Here is a 22,124-nt window from a genome sequence, read left to right as displayed (position 1 = left end):
GGCTTTGTGCATGTCATTTGAGTGTATTCAGTGTCTCCTAACTGGAGAGCATACTTTCATGCAAGGAGTCTAGTCATCCCCTTTATTAGGACATACTAATTTGCTCACTAATAACTGAGCACTATAAAGTCAGATATCAGAGCACCGATCTAACCTCCCCAGCCTCACAAGCCAGCGCAGCAGGCTCCAAACTGCAGTGGCTGCAGAACCCGAAAGACAAACAGGGTGACAGTGGGGAAGTTCTTACTCAAATCTAAGTACGGCGCTGCTTGCTGGTCCAGAGGCTGAGATCGCTCGGGCAGACGGTGCTGAAACATTTCTTTGATGGTGTTCCTAAAGAAAAAAACAAAACAGGTCCCGGCTTGCTCCTTCCAGGGTCAGCCAGCAGGTGAGGAGAGAAGCAGAGATAGGCACTGTGGTATAGAACAAATGCTCGTTTTGCTTTCATCTTTCAGAAGGATCAGTATTTTCTACAAATTGGAAGAAATTCTGTCTTTGTTTTGTAGACTGGCAAACAGGCCTTATGAAGCTGAGTTACTTAAACAATTTCCCACCAACCTCTTGACCACATTGGAAGGGAAAACTCATCAAGAATTTCTAACATGCGGTGTTAGAAAGCATTTTTGACAGTTTGTATCAACAATACTAACTCAAGTTAACTGTAAAACTCTTCACAGTTGGCCAGCTGCTTTCAAATATATTCTCATTTAAAAGTAACAGTGGCATGTGAAGAGCATCAGCCATAGAAAATCTTGCTAAAGACAGGTAATGTCACAAGGGTGAGAACTAAATAAAAAAGTGCGGGTGTGTGGCCAGGGCAGAGAGGAGACGAGAGCATTGCTGGTTCCCTGGGAGCAGCATAAACCTAGTGATAAAAATCCAAAGAGGTCCTTTTATAAAGCAGAGTTTATCTGTAAAAGGGGATAAACAATAATGGTTATCTTACTGGGTTGTCTGAAGACTAAACGAGTTGATTTATTTAAAGTGCTTGGAACAGGGCCAGGCACATAAAACAGCATATAGTAATAATTATTTTCTATTACAATTAACAGAAAACAAAAGAAGGGCACTACAAGACAACATTTAAGAACCTCTTCATGGGACAAATCTCTTCCTGGGAACCTACTTTCCCTCTTAAAACTGAAGGATGCCAAGAAAAGCACTGATGACTACAGAATTAATACATTTTCACCGAGTGAAATAAATTAAGGCAAAAAATAGGGCTCATATGTTAACAATTTTTAAAATATCATGCCTATGAAATGCAAGTGTCCAGAGAGCATACGTTTCATTGTTCTAAATTCCACTTTGATTCAGAAAACTAAGTGGCCTGAAAAGGAGACACTTGGGAAAAATGAAAGCTGAGCATTTCTAGAGAAAATACTCTGTGTTATTCAAAGCAAATGGTCACGATGTCTGCTCTTTGCTGAGCGTGTACCTTTTTCTCAGGCTACCCACTCGATTATTAAAATCATTCAGTTCTTTCTGCGGCCCTTTAAAATAATAATTGCCACAGTCTACAGGTGCTTTCCATGAGAGTCGCACTTCAACAGTCTCGCGATGCAACTGCCTTGGGTTCCCAACTCCGAGAGCACCCCTGAGCACCTCCCTCCTCTGGTCTTCCCACCACCCACTTCACCCCACCTGGCCGAGATGCAGCTCCCTGCTCCCTAAATGCCCATTTGTTTCCTCCTCCTGCATACAATTCAGCATATCCTCCTGGCTCTCATTTTTATTGGCAAATGAAGTTAAAAGTAAATGAAAAGGCAAAAAACCCTACCCAAGTCTAATATATATCTATATATATCTATATCTATCTATCTATCTATCTATCTATCTATCTATCTATATATATATATATATATATATATATATAAAGATAATTCTCTTTAGGTTTCATACATACCCACTTCCTTCTGGAACTCTAGTTTCTTTCTGGAACTCCCTTCTGGAACTCTAGTTCTTTTGGAACTCTAGTTTCATATACAAGATAGAACAAGCACAGATAACTTGGGCATGTGCCCTCTGTGAAGAAAAGTGACTTTAAAAATCTTTGGTGCTTTATTAGACTGGACCTTGCCTGGGATTCTAAACTCTGAGGGCCACAATAAACTCAGAAACTAGAACTCAGGCTCTGAATTCATAAAAATTTTCTCTGTGGGGTGTGTGCGTGTGTATCCTTGTAAACAACTAGCACCATTCAGAATTCTTAGGAGACTAAAATCAAACATTCTTCATATATTTTCTCAGTTTTAAGAAACTTGGGGCCATGCTTCATATCTAATGTGTGACTACAAGGGTTAAAATCCAGGGCAAAAGCTCATCAGGTTGTAGTGAGTTTTCGTTACTGTTACCCAGGAGCATCTATAAATCAGGTGGAAGGCAGCACACGACCCGCCCTTGTACCACATTCTCCGAGTTCCCAAAAGGTCTGCAGGACCGGGAGCAGGCAGCCAGCAAGGGGTAAGAGAAAACTGGGAACTGAAAATTTGCGGGGGGAGCAAGGAAGAGGGGGTAAAAGGGGGAAAGGATGAAAAAGAAAAGAAGGGAGAGGTCAAGAGAACAAAGACAGCAGAAGAGAGGAAACCAAGTGCTGGACCTCTAAATCTTAAACATGCGCTTTCTTTTGCATTCTGTGTCCCAAAGAGGGTGTGAAGGTGTCTGCAGTTTTCCGGGGAAACCCGCGTGGGGAGAGTTTAACCTGCACACAGGGCGACACGCCGGGGTGTGGCAGAGGCAGTATAAACACAGGAGGTGACACCATTTGCCATGAGCAGGACTGAAGGTATCTTTACTCTTTATGTGATATTTATACTTTTAGGAACTTTCACAAGGCAGTCCCAATCTAGATGAAATGAATTTCATAACCCTAGAGTCTCAGTAGTTTTTTTTAACTTCCTGAGGATCTCCTGGTGGTTACCGTTAAGGAGGAGTCCACTCTAGGGCAGCTGTCCTTGAGGACACCTAATGGAAACATATCCGACCACGGACTCTCGCTGAGGAACCGCAAGAGGGCTCCTGTGAGAGCTGGGGAGCTAAACTGCCCCCACCGTCAGCTCACCTCTTAAACTCCTCAACATACACGGCTGCCACTGCTGAGTGGAAAAGACGGCATTAAAACAATTTCCCCATCAAAACCAAACCAAACCAGACCAAAACAACTCTCTGATTTGGGAATGTAATGATATAAAACCAACTTGGCAGAAACATATGGTTGGCTATAGAACAAAAAGAGCTATCTGAATGCAAACTATTGCCTCTTAATCCTTTAATTAGACTGACTCCTTCAGAAGGAAGCACAGTTCGCTGTTACTGAAAGAAATCAAGAGCAAATACAGACTGTGAGAGACCTACACACACATGCGCGTGCACATAATGATGTATTCACATGAAGGGGAATAAATACGGTGGACTCAGAGTCTAAAAAAGAAATTTATTTGTTTCTGAGAGCCATGATTTGGGACACTAAGAAGTTCTGGGAATCTGATTTGGGAAAGCGTGAGGGCGAGATGCAGCAGGGCCGGGCGTGTCAGAGGCTGTGCACGGCCCCGGGGGTGAACCGGCTCTGACTTCGGGCCAGGGAGTTTGCCCCAGCAGCGCCCTGACAGCTGACGAGCCGGGAGGCCCTGGCTGCAGAGAATTTATTTGGAACCTTTCTTCTTTTTCCTCTTCTTTTTCACTGGTGTTTCATCTAGCGTACCATCCTCTGCTGTCTCAGCTTGCTTCTGTCCCCTTTTCTTTTCTTTCCTTTTTCTGGGCTTCGAGGGAGAGTCCCGGTCATCGAGTGGCCCCACGCAACCCTCTCCAGCCTCAGAAGCAGCACCAGAATTCTCATCCCAGCGGGGGTCTCCCAGCTGCCACTCAACTTGGTCTCCCTTCTTCTTGGCCTTGGGGTGGGTGCAATTTTCCACATTTTTATCTTTCGACTCTTTCTTTCTTTTCTTCCCTGCTTTCCTTTCCACTGGGGTCTCTGAAGCCTCTGGCCCCACGGCCGTGCCCTGCGCCTTACTCTTGCGCTCCGCCATGCGCCTGGCAAAGTACTCGCGGATGGTGAAGGCACTGGTGGTCATGGGGGAGATGTCAGTCCCCTCTGCAGCGTCAGGACTGGGGTGGTCCTGAGGTGGGGAAAAGAGTAACACCGGTTATGCATCAACTAATTACTCACCACCACCCGGAGCCCCGCGCCCTCGGCAGCCCGGAGACCACGTGGCTGGGGGGGCCGGGCTTCCCCTGGACTCCTCGCCGGCCGTCGGGTAGAGCTGAGCTGCAAGGTGTGGAATGAGATGGCCACGCGCACCAGCTGAGGGCCGTATGGGGTGGGAGGCCAGGGAGTCGGAGGCTAACTTCACAAGGTAGATGGTGAGTCACCTGGACGCCATTCTGACAGAACGGCTCCTTGGCAACAACCTTATAAATGGCAACGAAGTTCCTAGAGTCTCCATCAGAAACAAGGACCCTAAAAGCCCAGAGCTCTGGGGTGTCATCAGACACCTACTTGGTCTCGCCGTGGATACACAGGCCTTTGCGCCCTGACCCACAAGCTCAGACGCCACGCGTATATGGGAGCCCCTGCTAAACCAGGAGCCACGTGCCAGCCTCGACCCTGGTGTGTCCAGAGCGTGGCCCTCTGGCAGCCGCTCGAGAGAGGAGGCACCAGGGCTGGAAGGGCCCGTGTGCCCCCCGCCTCCCGGAAGGAACAGGAGAGCAGGGGTGCCCTCTGCCCTCAGCTGGGGATGGAAGGCATGAGACGCCGCCCCCCCCCCCCCACACACTGCCATGAACTAGACACCCATGGCTGTGTCTGTCTGCTTCTAAATGGAGGAATTACTCACTCATAACCGCCGGGATTAAGTGTGGTTTACATTTAATTTTACATAAATACACTCAGTTGTAAGGCTTGAGAAGAGAAAAAGAATCCTAACTTAATAGGCTGGGATAAAAAATCAAATGCTGGTATCACAGCATATAGGTTGTGGCTGGCTGGCAGTAAGGAGATGAAAACGTGTGCGTGAAACAGGAAGCACCTTCAAACGGAAACATGTAAGGACTGTGCTTTAAGTAAGGTCAGTGTCTGGAATAATTCTGCCCACAGTCTTTTAAAATAATCAAGCCCTTAAACAAGTACACTAAAACTTAGGTTTTCATAATTACCTGGCTTCCCCCTTCACATTCACTTACTTGCACAGGACGAGATGGGTGGTCCGACCCTTTCATGGGGTGGGAAAACAGTTTTCTGAATAAATCAGTTTCCAAATTAGGAGTCTGCAAATTATTCTGAACTGGGCAGGCAAAGCTCTGCTTGTGCAGCTAACTTTATTACAACCACACATATAACTGGACCATGTATTTTCTTGTTACTGCAGCACTCGAAACCCAGCTCAGTGGGATCAAAGTAGCCTCCCGTCTGAAATTTCGGGTGAATCAATATTATATCAGTGGGCAATTGGGCTCTGAATGGCCACTGACCCAGAGAGCTCTCCCCAAAGGGTACCTTACCAACAACATCACAGCTTATCCAATCAGCACAAACCTTATTTTACTCAGGGCTAAAAACACAAAATCACTTAGTCAGTTTCTTAAATTTCAAAAGGTAAAATGCAGAACATGTGGAATAAACCAAATGAGCTTTTTAAATGTTATCTATCAATATTCAATTTTGGCTGGAATCCCATGAGGTAATTTTGAGAAAAATTTAAAAATAGCTGCCACAGGAGCCAAAAAAACAAGGTCACTTTGTCTTTTTGTTCCTCAAATGTTGAAAAAGAGCTGAAATTTTGCACAGCAGGATGAAAAATCTTCTCAAGGCTCTCCTGATCCCAGCCAATCCCCGCCTGATGGGCGAGAAAGGTCTTGCCTTCCATTTAGTAACGGCGCACGGCCACACACGGCAAGTCTCCATGAAGGAGGCCTGTTTACATAAAATAGGTCTCACTTAGCTTCACAGTACGAAAGGAGTTTGTCTTACGTGGGCCAACTCCTCTGGAGTGTATCTGTGTCTTAGGAACTCAAATCCGAGTCATATCCTATGGCTCCTTACCTTGTTCACCTGTTTATTACCTTCTGAATTCCTGCTTTTAACAGTTAAATCACAGGAATTAATTACTGGTATTAATCACACTTTTAATTACTAGAAAATACAAGATCATTTTTGAGTCACTTGTTGAACTCTGCGGGCCTTTCTAATCCTAGAAAATAACTCTGCTCGTAATCAGGTCCTCTGGTGATAAGGATTTTAATAATCATGGGCCACTGCACACGAAGCTCAGCGGGGTGTGGAGACAAGCCCGAGAGGTGCCAGCACCCAAGGGAAGTGGAGGCAAACCAATGCCTTGCAGGGGACAGTGGCGGGCAGCCTCCCACACTCCAGGAATGTACCTGTTCTGAAAACCATGGAAACCAAGGAGGAATAGGTTGCAGACGTGACTGCTGTAGAAGCAAAGCCCAGGTCTCATATTTCATGACTTTATAAATCATAAACCCAGTTTTACTACAGTGATTACAATCCCTGTTTCTATATTCTCAGCCATGAATGCATGAATGTGAACAATGTACACCTTTTTAAGAAAACGAATACTTTTCATATCTGGTCTCTTCTTCAAGGTAAACAAGTACTGAGAAAAGCACTGGCAACTTTTTAGTACTCTGAAATAGCAACAAACTCGCTTCTTCCCACATTTCCACTAAACGTATAATGCAACCACAAAAAAAAAAAAAAAACTGTAATACCAAATGTGACTTTCACTGCTTCATAAACTTTGAGAATCCCAATTTGCTAACAGTGTTCTAAAAACTAGTAAAATAAATTTACAAATAACTTGAAAACTTCCTGTTCCATACAAAATACCAGCTAGGGAGGTATGGTTAACTAATGATCTTACCGAACATTTGATTTAAGCTTAGGGATTTAGGAAACCTTTTCTTTTAAAATTCTAATTCCTGCTATTAACTAATGGAGGGCCTTAGATAAATCCCATAACCTCTCTGGGTCTCAGTTACTAATCAAGTCAAATAAGTAGATTAAATTAGACTTGAAAGTCTAAAATTTACTGAACTCTGAAATGACATTTGGGCTGGCCATTCCTCTGTGACACCAGACAGCAGAGGAGGGATAGTGAGGCTGTATAAGCAGGTAGCAGATGAGCTCGGCTCACAGATGACTATCACCTCAACTGTCAGGCCAAGATGCAGGAGTGATGGCAATGCACCTACAAGTCCATCCACGGAGAATATTTTACACCACCTGTAAGAGAGCACACAGCTGGGGAGCAGATCTAGTCATACCACTTAGGAGAACAGAAAGGGCCAAATACTATTTTGCAATGAATAATTGGTAAGCATTCATTTAAAAGAATTGACACTATATATTAGAAGCTAAAATCAATAAAAGCAAAAAACTGGGGTGACTACTAACTGGAATATGAATCTATTTTAAACCTAAGTCCTGGAAATCATCCCAATATTTCTAAGAAAGGTAGTAAGAAGCTGGAACTTTTAAAATGATAATAAATTCCCATTTTGTGCTTAAGGTTTTGAAGGTTCTCTTTTTATATACCTTGGCTTGAAAGTCTCCACTGATCCTTTACATACCCTAAATTTGTGTTCTCAAGAGGCAGAGAGTCAGGAAAATACCAATGAAGCTATCCGGATGGAAGCGGAAATGTGATGGGTTTCTGGAACGAATGACCTGGCAATCTCTCCCTCAGCTTCATGCCTCTACAGTCTAAGATTCCTTAAGTCCTGCTTGAATGCCAAGAGATAAAATAGCTGTCCAGTCACAGCATACACAAGGACAAAGTCAGGCTTTCCCCTGGGGACAGGGAGGGACAGAGTCTCTATAGTAGGAGCTAGGTAGGGGTCTCTCTGTGGAACCTCCAGCCTTTCTGTTGGCCGTGACGTCCCGTCAGTTCACCGGTCTCCTCACTCAGCTGGGGAAGGGATGTCGCCTGTAGCTGTGCATATCCGAGGCCATGCAGTGCAACTAAGACGAAGAAGCTTTCCAAAGACACAGTTCAGTCAATGAGGGGAAACGGTAAGGGAATCAACAAAACAGTTTAAAAGGTTCCTCCCTAAATTTGTAATATATCCACTACCCTACCTCCCTTTTTGTTAATTAAAAAGAAAGATCCAGGGGGCTTCCTGGTGGCGCAGTGGTTGAGAATCTGCCTGCTAATGCAGGAAACACGGGTTCGAGCCCTGGTCTGGGAAGATCCCACATGCCGCGGAGCAACTAGGCCCGTGAGCCACAACTACTGAGCCTGCGCGTCTGGAGCCTGTGCTCCGCAACAAGAGAGGCCACAATAGTGAGAGGCCCGCGCACCGCGATGAAGAGTGGCCCCCACTTGCCACAACTGGAGAAAGCCCTAGCACAAAAAAAAAAAAAAAAAGAAAGATCCAAAGCTACACTGAGAATCTTGAATTATTTTCCATATATTCTAAAAGCTACCCTTTTAAAAATATAAAATGAAATAGTCTGTGTTGTTCTAAAACATTGTTTCATGGGTTAATCTTGTCTGTCTCAGAAAACCCCGCAGTGTTCTCGTTTCTTTCAGAACCTATGAATGTACAGCATGTGTTTAAAAGAACATTTGACGATGGATTTTCCCAAGCGATAGCAAGGGCCTTAATTTCTACCCCAACCAATAAACACTCTGAGGGTCAGAACCGAGGAGGACTGTTCCCCAGCTCACAGAACGTCAGTGGTTTAAAGCCAGAAGAGCCCGGCGGGACTACTCCCTCCATCATGTGTGGAGACTTGACCCAGAGTGCCCGCAGCCCGGTGCACTGAAGAAAGCGGCTATCATTTCTTGGATGCCTTCAGTGTGGCAATCACTTACTATCATATGTCACCCCACCTTGACAGGGGTAGAAACCGAAGCTCAAAGCACTTAATATTCAGAAGGCCTGACAGTGGGAGCTGGCAGAAGTAGGATTTGGCCCAAGGCTGCCAGGCGCAGAGCCCGTCCTCCCTCCACGACGGCATCCCGACTTCCGGCCTGCATCACACAGACCCACCTGTCACCGTTTCTCTCTTCAGAAATCATCCCAACACTGAAGTATACATCAATTGGTCCATGCTCAACTTTATGAGGTAGAAGTTAACTGATGCTAAAACTTCAGGTCGAAAAAAGGGCCACAAGAAATAGATACTACTTTCTAAATAGAAAAATACTCTATTATCTAGTTTGCAATTCATATAAATTAAAAAAATAGCCTGAAACCAGGCTTAAGAGTTTTATAATTAGAGCTGGAAAATCTTAAGGCCTAAACCTATCTCTGGCGATTCTGAATTACAAATGGGGTAGGGGCGGGGGGCGGGAAGAGTTGGATGCAAAGGACACAAGACCTTGCAGAGAGAGACACTTAAGAAATTAGCTATCATATACCACAGTCATCTCAGGTGCCTGAAAGATGCATGTCACCTTTTCTCAAATGGCTACAGAATGTCATGAGTTTGTTCTTAGCTTCTTTTAGGTACTCTGCCTAGAGGCTTTGCAGCTCAGTGAGCTAGCTGCTCAAGCCCTTCTGGGTTCCCAGTCCTCGGTGTCATTCAAACATGTCTACTGAGATGGATTAACAGTGAACTGCCCAAATACAGAGGATTCTCTTTACTATTCTCAGAAGAATGTTGTTAGTAACTCTTGGGGCAGGGAAACACAGCAGCTTGGATAGAGAATTTAGAGAGATGTTTGGGGCAGATGCACCATAAGCATAAAATCTACCAGTTATGATAAGCATACAGTCCAGGATGAGGTTTCAAAGGCACACACTTTAGCTCACCAGCCTTTCTCACGTCACTGCCGATCTTAAGTGACAAGATGACTGAAGCCTTTTGAGTTCCACGTTGAGATACAGGCTGCAACAGTAATCCTTCAATGAACTTTCTCATGGAAAGAAAAAGCAGACACCCAGAGCTCAAGGGTAATGGACTTAGCAACGGGGTCACTAGGTAGTCTGAGATCTACTGCTTGTGATGAACAAACGCACACTTCCACCCCAGCCCGTGTCGTCAGCTTGTGCTGGATTAGTCTGTGAAGAGTTAAGAAAGCTTGGCAAGTGAGTAGCTTGAAAGAACACTTGCATCTTTCCTAAACTTTCCGGCAGGACAGCTCTGACAAACACAAGTTATGTCTTGACGTCTCCTGGGAGGCAGAAATTGCGCCCGTCCACTTAGGACAGTGATGAATTCAGGTATGAAGCCATTTCGTGACCCGTCAAGGTGGGGGCAGTGCTGAGGTGAGGGGGTGCCCGGACATGTGAGCACGAAACCCTTCGCCAACAGAGGGAGCCGAAGGCGCTGCCGCGGTCGCCCGCGACACTCTTCCAGATCCTTCATACACAGCTGTGTGCGTCACTCCCTTAAAGATCAAGTGCTGCCTCCTTCAAGAAGCTGGTCCCCTGTGAACAACCACTCTTGTTTACTACTGTGACTAGCAATTGGTTACTTCTACTTTCTGGTTTTGTATAATTTGCTTTCTAAGCATCTTCCCCAGGAATTTTTAAGTTCCTTGAGGGCAGAAATCATTCCTATTTCATTTGTGTTCAGCACAGCCTCTAATGAAGAACAAACACATGGTGAGCGCTCCAGGAAAGCACAAAAGACACCAACCCCAGGCAGACCCAGGCTGGGAAGCACTCCCACTCCCCCACTGAACCAGAGGCTTTGTATTTGTCAGCACAGATTCCCCTGCATGCCAGGCGGGGCTCATGACTAGAAGGGGCTTGGAAGGGTGGCAAGCAAAGAGAGAAGCAGCATTTTGCAGCGGACAGTCTTCCCACCCAGATGAAACAACACCCTTCTAATCAGATACCACCTTGCCTCACAGTGCAAAGCACTTTGCTAACTGCTGCAGGTGCACCCCAGTGACTTTTAGTGTGACCAGCCCATCACTCCCTGTGGCCCTGAGCGATGCACAGCTCAGCAAACGATCCATACATGTCTCTCTGGTCTGTTATTCCACATGTTACCATGTCACCTTCTGGAAGATTAGGTAAATCGGAAAAATGAGGTGTTGTGTTTTATGGAACTATCACATGCATGATGTGGGGCGGGCTGAACATCAGCAATAAAATAACATGCATGGGTTGACTGTTCTTGCCATCAAAAGAAGAGGCTGGAAAGCAAGAGAGTTCTAGAGTACATCTGAGGCAAAGTCAGGAGATCATTCTGAGAAGAAAAACAGGTGGATCAAGTTCCACGAGAAGCCCCCGGCAGCAGGTTGTTAAGGTGCAGCCTACATGTTATCTTGAGCTGATCACACAACCTGGGAAGCTGTGCATTCCCGGGAGTCATCAGAATGGTTTGCCTCCAGAGGTTGAGCAAGGAGTGATCAACATGCTGGTCATAAACCAGGGATTGTGCGACTGTGTCAGCATTTCTTCTCTTGCTTTCTATCGCACCTTTTTGGTTTCCACATGATTGAAAACACTGTTTCACTGACAATGAGCTATTTTTGCACTCACAAGTTTACTCAGGGGTAAAATCTGGTGTTTTTTTCAAGATATCATTCACTCACTCACATCTGGAGTTAGGATAAACACACAAAGTCTCAGAAATAACCAGCCTCATGGAATCTGCCTGGGAAACACAATCACTTGCAGGATTAGCAAGCATCACAAGAGTTAAAAACAAATACAAGACTCCACTGACTGACGGGACGTTTTGATTTGAAGAGGGGTTAAAAATAAAAAATACAACAACAGAACTAGAATTACACGGCAACTCTTAACTTTATGTGAGTGTGTACATGTGTACAGTGTGTGAATGCTCATGCAAACAGGTTCTAGGAACCCAGGACCTGTGCAGGGGTTCCAGGAGGGCTCTCTCTAGAACACGGCTGGCAAAGTATGCCCCGAGGGCCAAATCCGGCTGCTGCCGATCTTCGTATACCTCACAAGCTAAGAATGGTTTTTACATTTTAAATGGGGGGAGGGAGGGGGGGAGAATCAAAGGAAGACTATTTCATGACATATGAAAACTATGTGAATTTCAAATATCAGTGTCCATAAATAAAGTTTTGAATTTCATCAGTAAAAAAAATTTGTTTTCTCTCTAGTATATAAGTAAACAGATGCTATGTAAATATTTGCTGAATGAATAAATTTATTATGAAATATAATCTGCTTTTTGGAAATGTTAGATGCATGTGAAGTATACACACACACACACACACACACACACACACACACACACACACACACACACACACACCGAGTTGGTTGGAGGGCTCTGGGTTTTGATGAAGTTCTCAATCTCAGTCTCTTGTTAATTTACTGAATTATGCTAGTGAGGGGTAGAGAGGGCTGCCATCTGCCGTTTGACTTCTGGCAGACAAGGACCAAGTTTGCTTACGAAGTGATCTGACATCAAAGAGAACTCCCAACCCACTGCAAGCAGGCAGATACCTCCCTAACGTTAGGCGTTAGAACCCTGCCTGGATTTACAGACTCAGATAAATGAACTGGACATCTCAGAGAAGATAATGGGGAACTGGAAGGGACAGAATATCTTGTTTTTCCCTGGACAACAGCAAAGAAATACAAATAATGCCAAATTCCTCGTAGGAAGGCCAGTGCTAACAAAGCTGTTCATTTTCTTTTTTCCACTTGCCTCATCAGCTGCTCAAATTACCACTCATTACGAAAAGCCAACATAAACATGTTTTAAAAGGATGGTTCTCCATGGCAACAACCTCTCTCAAGCAACTGACATCAGAGCTACTGACAAGAGTCATACAGCCTCTGGGGAAAGAGAGGGAAAAGAAAAAAGGAGCAGGTTTCCTGCCTCCCTCAACAGTCTTAAGGCCTGGAAAGTTGCAGTGATCCATGTGACAACATTTCACAACACATTGGCCGTTACAAGATAAACGAGCCTCCTCCAAAGCTAGAAATGATCAATGTGACACAGGTACCAATTTCTTTGATTGAAGCCTAAAAATAATCCAAACTGGCTATCGTTTATGATTCTAGGTCAACTGGTTCTGTTCCCTGCTCTCTGGAGACAGGACAAAAAGCTTTTATAAGTAGTTGAAGGCTAATGCCTGAGCCTCCAAAAGCAGAAGCAGAGGCTGACGAAGGGCCTGTCTCTTCCACCTTTACTCCACTGATTTGAAAATCGCTTAGGAATCATTAACAACTCAAATTTAGGCTCCTTATTATAGAAAGCATAGCATCTTTTGAAGATTTTAGAGAACCTACTATTCTGAAACAAGGAATAGAGTATGAATAGTTATTTGGAATAGTCAAGATTACTAAGAAGAGAAAGGTAAATTAATTCAGGTGAATGAAGTTATTAATAAAGTCCTCTCCCTCAGCTCCTGTATACTGTATGGGATTAATCGTTATATAGACCTCTTTTTAATTGACCAGAAACTAAAGTAACAAATACTTTAAAAATACTTCTAGGAGTAAATTTGGTAGGGCAAAATAATTCTATGTTTAAAGGATATTTAAGTTAGTAAGAGTAATTAGATAAAATCCTGAAATCACTGAGTCGTGTAATAAAAGTAAATTATACAAAAAAAATAAGATCTTGAGGAGGCTGAGGTCCAAAGCTGTGGCCATCCAGTCCTTCATAAACATCCACTGAGCAGCTACAGCAGCTAGTGTTTACTTGACCAGGGCCGGGGCCCAGACAGGAGCTCCCATCTGGGGGAGACACACAGTTAAAAAAAAAAAAAATTATAAAAAGGTCTGGGTAGATCTCATGTAAGTGTTCTGGCCACAATAAAATTAAAAAAAAAAATACATCAGGAGAATTTATTTTTTAGAATAGACAGAAACTAAACAAGAAAACCAACTACAATACAACTCCATTCAACAAAACCGCTAACCAATTAAACTGAGATTACAATTCCAAACAGTTCATAAAAATTAAACATTACTACTGCTATTAAATACATAATTCTTCTCATATATTATCATATATATTTAAATATATCATCTCTTAGTTTCATGCAAGCTGTAATTTTATTTTATAAGCAAGAAACATATTAAGGAAAAAGAACAAGTAATATTGCCTCCTTACCTGCTCAGAATCCAAAAAAGTTCCTTAAAGCAAGACCTGCCTCTTGTTTGCAGCCCATAACTGGCTCAACCTCTGTGGAGATTCAATGCCCTGCATCACAGTGCTTCCCAAACTACCAGGGGTGAAGGGCCAATTATTTTTCTTTTTAAAATCTCCGATCTATTGTGGGCCAAGATTTTTGTTAAAAAAAAAAAAAAAATTAGAAAACAAAATTTCAAAAAGACATATAAAACACAAGATCCAATTTCTAAAAATTAATCACACTACTATAAAAGTTTCTAAATGCTTACTCTCAATTTCTGTCCTGTCACGGGCCGGCCTGTGGACGATACTTTGAGTGGCACTGGTATAAAATACTCAAAGGAAAGAAAGAAAGGTGCTAAGTTCAGTGTAGTAGAAGTGGCCATGACCTGGGTGTCAAGAAATCTGACTCACATCTGACAGAATGTGTGATCTTGGACAAGTCACTGTACTTTCTGGGCCTCGAAGCAAATCGTTTGCAAAACAAGGAAGGAGGGCTACTCAGTGACTTTTTTCAAACATGGTTTTAGCAGTGCGTGCCTTTCTCCAGACGAAATCTTAAACAGAAGGCCAATGTGTAACACACCAGGGGAACAGTGGTTGAGGTGGTGTTGGGGGAACCCAAGGCTCATGTCCTGACCCTCCTCTCCCTTTGTAAGGCCCCCGAGGCATCTTTGATGAACTCTCGGGGCTTTACAGAATACAGTTTGAAAAGCAACAGCTATGTTGTTAAGGTCCATTATAATTCTAACATTCATTGTAGCCTAGATAATTTCACAGCACTCAGTAACAGGAGACTAAGAAACTTGCAAGAATAAAACTGGATCTTTACTATTATATAATAAGCACAATTCTTAAGGTGTCATTAACTTTTGGAATTCCAACAATTGGCTGTTTGTGAGCATTGGCCAGTGACCAATGTCTTCCAAAAATGGTAACAAAGTATCAAGCCTGGTCTCTTCTATACTGTAGAGTTTTGCATTGCAAACTGGAGGATCCAGATGACTGGGGATGAAGTGAGGTCGACTGACTCTTCTGGGTCTACCTGGTGAGGCTCCAAGGAGGACCCAGAGGGGAGGTGGTAACGCCTACACCCATGTCACCCGTGTCCCTACCACGCTCACTCCAGACTGTAGCATAAGAAGCAAAGTATCACCTCACCAGCCACCAGCTGCACTAAAACCCAAAGGAAGGTTCCTCTTCATCTTATTTTCATTACATCACAGGATGAAAATCTGGGAGAGAATGTTATTTCTGCTTTCCTGCCACAACAGAGGGACAGAAGGAAAAATGAACCAATATTTCACTCTTCTCCTCCAACACTGGGCCATCTGGGTATCAATTTTTTATTATCACAAAAGCTCTTAAAACCATTTGCTTGATCTGTCAACAAACAAAAAGCCAAATCTAATCCTTTGGGCCAAACCTACAAAAAGTCTAACCAAACAAAACAGTCCAGTGACTTAACAGCTCTGGTCGTTTTGGTAGCCCTTGCCCTCAGCCCTTGCTTCTTTTTCTTTTCTTCTGCTCTTTTAATTCGTGTCTTATTATGAAGTTATGTTTGTTGATCTAGAAGACAATATACATTTTTACTGGTACTAAAACAACCTTCAAAAAAGCAATGAGCCACTTTCTCCTTTCTGGCCTTACAGAAAGTAGAGGCAGGCCCCCAAGCCCTGTTTGAAGTCCCTGCTGCCAGGAGATGGTCGGTTTATGTCTCTTGTCCGAGGACAGGAAAAGGATGCACTCTCGGCACCGTGTGCTGGAGAGAGATAAGACCAGAGATTTCTGTCCTCAGCACCTTATCAGCTCTTCCTGCTACTTTCCAGAGTGGACAGCACCATGACTGGCAACAAACTAGCCTAAGGGGGGCTGGGTGGTGAGCAGCTTGGGGATCGGAGGGAGTGAGGTAGGAAGGGGTGTAGAATGAAGAAAAGAGGTGAGGTTTTTAACATACCTTAAAATGGTTTGGCTCAAATAAAACTGTCTTTTAAAAAGCCCACAAATTTTACATCTTATTTTGCTAAAACTGCAGCAACAGGGACAGAAGTTTTTACAAGAACTTCCTTTCTGGTTGGAATGCACCACCACCTTCCTTGCTTTGAGCCCTGCCCCTAACTGCTTTGTGCTACTGGCTCCCAGGCACGTAGCACAAGTCCGATCTGCTTGTCGATGTTCCAACCAGGGGCCTATAAACCAGAGGCTGCAGAGAGAATGCTTCCTACAGGCACACGTGCCTCCATTTGGACAACCAGTGTCTTCTGGGGCCACTCACCACTCCATTTCCATATCGCAAAGAAACAAGCAAGGCTTTGAGATACTCTTCCAAATATAGGAGGATGTCACTGATGACCTCTTTGGGTAACAAAGCTGCTGGAGCAGCTAAACTGGGCTAAACTGAGCAAGGAAATTTAAATCAGTTATGGCCTCAGTGATTTCTAAGGAACTCATGTGAAAGTGATACAGATTTGGCAGTCTTCTTTTTTTTTTTTTAAGTAATGTATTTAATTTTATTTATTTGGTTGTGTTGGGTCTTAGTTGCAGCTGTGGGATCTTTGTTGTGGCATGCAGGTTGTGGTGCGCAGGATTTTAGTTCCCCAACCAGGGATCGAACCCACGTCCCCTGCATTGGAAGGTGGATTCTTAACCACAGGACCACCAGGGAAGTCCTGGCAGTCTTCTTTTTAAAATGTTTTTATCATGTAAATTTTCAAATATACAGAAAAGCAGATAAACTAGTATAATGAACACAACATACCCATTACCCAGCTTCAAAATTTATCACCACAATAACCAACTATCACCATTATAACCATCTCTACTCATATTAATTCAAAGCAAATCAAAAGTATCATATACTTTATAAGTATTTCAGTATGTATCTCTAAAAGATAACAGCTCTAAGAAAAATCCACAACTATATTACTATTATCACATAAAAAATTTAACAAAAATCCTTTAACATCACTAAATATCTAGTCTGTGTTCACATTGCCTTTATTGTCTTTTAAGTTATTTCTTATTACAATTTATTTGAATCTGTTTCCTAATAAGGTTCATATATTGTGATTGGTTGATATGCCTCCTGTCTCTTTCAGACTATAAGTTCCCACCGCCTGTCTTTTTTGTTTTTTCAAGTTCTTGCTGATGGAACCAAGCCGTGTGTCCCACAGAATTCTCTCAGAATCTGAATTCTGCTGAGTGGATCCCTGTGACAGGCGTTAACATGTTCCTCTGTCCCGCCTATGTCCTGTAAAGGGAAATCTAGAAGGAGGCTTATTTTCCAGCACAGCATGTCGCCTGATGACACGCTGGGATGGATTCATAGTTAAGTGAGCCTGAGAAACAAACCTGCGCTATTGCTCCCTTCAGCTCATAATGCACACCATCATCTGAGAGATCGGCAGTTGTTAAATTTCAGAATTTCCCAGACTTATTTCACTCTGGAACGATTTGCGGTATAACATCACGGCCATCCCATGGAATTAGCATAGTTACACTGAACCTACTTTGAGACGGTCTGCTCACACAGATAGTGCCACGATCTGGATAAAATGAGTAGGTCTCCTAAATCTTTGATCTACCTTGGCCTGTCTAAGGGGGTGAGGTTTTACCAAAAATGGCAGATACCTGGTAGGGAGGTGAAAAGAGGACCAGGCAAGCATCCCGTTATGAACAACCAGTCTGCTAGGTGACTTTGGGAGAAAAGGCTAGCTCTTTCCTAGCCATCCCATTATTGAAATGGGAATATCTATTCCCAGGCTTAGTCAGAAAAATCACTCTTCCATCTTGGGATAGACGGTGGCAGAGAAATAATATGTCCTAAATCATGCCAAGTATGTATGTATCAAGGTTAAAGACTGCCTACAATATAACCATATTTTCTTCTTGGGATTATGTGCAAGCAGTAAGAGCCGCACAGTCTGACCAGTGGGATAACCAAATAAAGAAGAAAGATCTGGAAATTGGGCTCCGTGTAAAAGTCTGTACAAAGTTCAAATTACAGCAGTGAATAATTTACAAAATAATCAAGAGAATAAAAATGGAGAACATAATCAGGAATCAATGGACATATAACACAATTAAAATTTAAGAAGGCAATTTCTTAAAAAAAAAAATGAACCTGACTTTGCAACCAGTTGGTTGAATCCTTTCACAGAACAAAATTCCAAATGACTTTAAAACACTGTAATTCGACTGTACATAACCTAATGGGATATACCCTAAGGACAAGAAGAATTGGCCCAAAAAACTTTTTAAAAAAACCCCTCAATGTACTTTTTTTTTTGATAATCAAATTATAGATGTTATTCTGTGACTACTGTATATACAATGGGAAATAAGCAAATGAGTAATGTGATATTTTAATGCTTTTTATTTCTAGAATTGATAGATTCCAAGAATCTTACTGTGGATAAATAAAGATAAAAGATTAATGAGGTTAAGTCTTATGGTCCTGAATTTGAATAAGCAATACGAATATAGACTCACAATATACTTTACCATTAAAAAAAATTACAGTTCTATCAGTGTTCTAAGGCCCAGGAACAAAGACCAACTTAGTAGCAGTGAGCAACCCTACTAAGCAAATCTACTGCCTAGATTTGGTCTCTAAATATCATTTACCACAAAAAGGAACCAGGGAGAAATGGATGACTCCGAATCTGGGGCAGCAAATGCACAAGGCGGGTCTGGAAAATCTTGTACCAGGTAGGAGGAGTGACCAAATACCATCTAGGGTCACGTCAAAAGAATTTAGGAACCAACTTGAAGAGGTTCTCACTGGGCAGATGGAAAATTTCATCATAAAAAATAAAGATGACAAATGCAACACATCGAAACATAAATATATTTCAATCCATGAGTGATACAGAAGAGGAAAACTCACTGGTCCCTTTCAGAGAATGCTAGAGAAGCTCTTCCATTTGAAAACTGGTAAATAGAGGAAATAAACAAAATATTTATTACTTATTTATTACCCCTAGGTAATCAAATAGTAGATATGTGAAAATCTTTATTCTAAATTTCATTCTAAAAATTAGAGAGGAAAAGAAAGAGATATGGAGAGGGAATCTACAGATTGAAAGAAATTGAAAGAGATACATCAACCAATCATTATATGTGAACCTTACTTAGAGCCTGACTCAAACAAAGAAGCTGTAAAGAAAACTAAAATTGATGACATTTATGAAAATTGAAACTCTGAACACTTACTGATGATAGTATGCAATTTTTACCAATTTTTACAGAGTATAATAATTGTCTTAGAGCTACACATTTTTAAAAAGTCCTTTACCTTTTAGGGATATGTCCTGAAGTACCTTTTAGAGATACGTTCTGAAGTACTGAAGTGTTCGTGGGTGAAATGTTATGATTTCTGGGATTTTATAGTAACACGGTGGGGAGAAGTGTATAAGTGTATGGGGTGCTTGCCCGTCTCTACCCACCTTTACAGTCTAGCCCTATAAATGTGCTTGTTGCTCCCCAAAGACCCTTTGCTTTTTCAAGGATCTGTGTCTTTGTGGGTATGGTTTTCTTTCCTCCTTGCAAGGCCTTTCAACCTGGCAACTGTTACTCCTTTAAGACGACACACACATGTTACCTGCTTTAATCTCTGCAAGCTGAATTGATCACTACGTCATGTGTGTCCCCAGACCTCTGGCACAGCACCCGAGGCCTTTGCTCCAGTTGATTTTGCACATCTCTGACTTCCCAACTAGACTGTGAAAATGGGTTGTGTCTTATTCGTTTAATCATTTGTCATTCAACAATGCTCTTGGATGGCAAGGAGAAACATCTGAGTTAAGAAGAGAAAGGAATTGGAAGGGTCTGGATCAGGGGAACTAGAAACAAAGAAAGCAATTAAAATAATATTACTCAGAAGAAGAATGATGAAATAATGATAGACTACACTGCAGGGAGTCGTGACCAAGCCCCGAGCCTCTTTATATATAGCCTGTTATATAGTTATATAGCCTGTTCTACAGCCTAAACTACAGGATCTAGGCTGAGCCTAGATGACTAGAGAGCAGGTTCTGAAGTTCACTTTTAACTTCAGCTCAAAGACAGCTGATTTGATCCGTTAATTTCAAGAAGGTGCCCACAAGGTATCAGCCTAATAGTTCTAGATCCTTATTAGGATCCCTAAAAGGGAGTCTAAAAGAAACTGTGACCAATGATAATGTGTCATGCATCATGATTAATCCAATTCCGAGTAATTGGGGTCCATTAAAAAACAGAATAATACAAATGCTATGCTTTCGCCTCCCTAAAAATGTAATTATCATCTTAACAGGGAGGAAGGGATGGGATGGGCATGAGGGTGATAATTTAAAGTTAAATAATTGCTTTAACTAAATGAATAACGTCACTGTTTAAAAGGTACATCATACATTTTTAAGAAAGATTTTCTTAGGATCACAAAGTAAGCAGGTAAACAATTTCCAATCTGAAACTTTAACAACTTTGGAATAAGAATTAGATGAATACCTAAAGCTGATACTCTATTTACAGGTTTCAGTGATACATAGGAATAAATTAACTTTACTGATTTCCAAAGTCTACTCAACAATTTCCTATAAAAGCTACCTTTCTGGGGCTTCCCTGGTGGCGCAGTGGTTGAGAATCTGCCTGCTAATGCAGGGGACACGGGTTCGAGCCCTGGTCTGGGAAGATCCCACATGCCACGGAGCAACTAGGCCCGTGAGCCACAACTACTGAGCCTGCGTGTCTGGAGCCTGTGCTCCACAACAAGAGAGGCCGTGATAGTGAGAGGCCCGCGCACCGTGATGAAGAGTGGCCCCCGCTTGCTGCAACTAGAGAAAGCCCTCGCACAGAAACGAAGACCCAACACAGCCAGAAATAAATAAAATAAACAAATGTGGGGTTAAGAAAAAAAAAAAAAAAAAGCTACCTTCCTTTTAGAAAGGGCACTGACATGACTGTTCAGATTGTTCTTAGGTAAAGTACCTTCCCCAGGTCAGCTTTTCTGTTTGAGAAATAGAAACCCCACCAAATCTAGGTCTAAAATCAAGACATAAAATAAATTTAAGTACTTGTTAAAAGCTATATAAGGGACTTCCCTGGTGGCACAGTGGTTAAGAATCCGCCTGCCAATGTAGGGGACACAGGTTCGATCCCTGGTCCGGGAAGATCCCACATGCTGCGGAGCAACTAAGCCCATGGGCCACAACTACTGAGCCTGTGCTCTAGAGCCCGTGAGCCACAACTACTGAGCCCACGCACTGCAACTACTAAAGCCCGCGTGCCTAGAGCCCGTGCTCCGCAACAAGAGAAGCCACCGCAATGAAAAGCCCGCGCACGGCAACCAAGAGCAGCCCCTGGCTCGCTGCCACTATAGAGAAAGCCCGCCCGCAGCAACGAAGACCCAAAGCAGCCAAAAATATAATAAATAAATTTATATATATATATATTTTAAAAGCTATTTAAAGTTTAGGCCCACAAAATGCTTCAAAACCAGTCAAGTAAAACTGAGATCCTCCATATGTTTTTAAGAGTTGGAATGAGAATTATAAAAGGAGTCCTGGACAAACAAAGGTCAGGGGACACAGGTGACTGCAGGCTGGCTGTCACTACTGCTACTATGTTGCTTAAAACGACTCCTTCTGATGCAGAAAAGATAAACTTGTCAAAGGACACCAGATGACAAAACAAAACCCAAACACTTTGGCCTTGTGCTGTTTGCAGAGACTGAGTGCTGTTCAAAGAAATCAAACTCCGAGTGAACTTCCTACTAGCAGCTCACTGGGCTTCAGATGAGAAGGAACAGAACACTGACTAACAGAAAGACCTACCAGCACGCTGACTCCCAATAAACACAGAGAACTTATTTATCATTTACATCTTATGGAGGAAAAAAATTACCTGGAAAATTCCTGTAAATCTTTAGGTTAAAGATTGAATTTTAAACAGAAATTTTTGGCTGTTATAAAGTGGGTCCAGTGGAATTACTTAGGATTACAATTTAATGACTGATAAACATTGAGAACTATATTAAACTACACCTAGAGCTACTAGTGAAATCTTACTAATTTAGGGCTGGATTTAAGCTTCTCACATT

The 22,124-nt window shown here is 42.6% G+C and overlaps 1 protein-coding gene across 2 annotated transcripts in view; it reads right to left on the bottom strand.

Annotated features, from left to right (window-relative positions):
• Positions 1-3,413: 3,413 nt before the first annotated feature.
• PINX1 (PIN2 (TERF1) interacting telomerase inhibitor 1) overlaps positions 3,414-22,124 on the bottom strand; it is an 80,303-nt gene continuing 61,592 nt past the window's right edge. For both annotated transcript variants that reach the window (XM_007192692.2, XM_057549102.1), the window contains one exon: positions 3,414-4,115. In XM_007192692.2, coding sequence (XP_007192754.1) covers positions 3,642-4,115 — 474 coding nt within the window. In that variant the 3' untranslated portion in view covers positions 3,414-3,641. The remainder of the gene's footprint in view (positions 4,116-22,124) is intronic.

This window comes from Balaenoptera acutorostrata, chromosome 6 (genome assembly GCF_949987535.1).
Source record: "Balaenoptera acutorostrata chromosome 6, mBalAcu1.1, whole genome shotgun sequence".
In the NCBI taxonomy this organism is placed as follows: domain Eukaryota; kingdom Metazoa; phylum Chordata; class Mammalia; order Artiodactyla; family Balaenopteridae; genus Balaenoptera; species Balaenoptera acutorostrata.
Note: the sequence above shows the minus strand (reverse complement) of the source record. Positions and strands in the feature narration are given on the sequence as shown.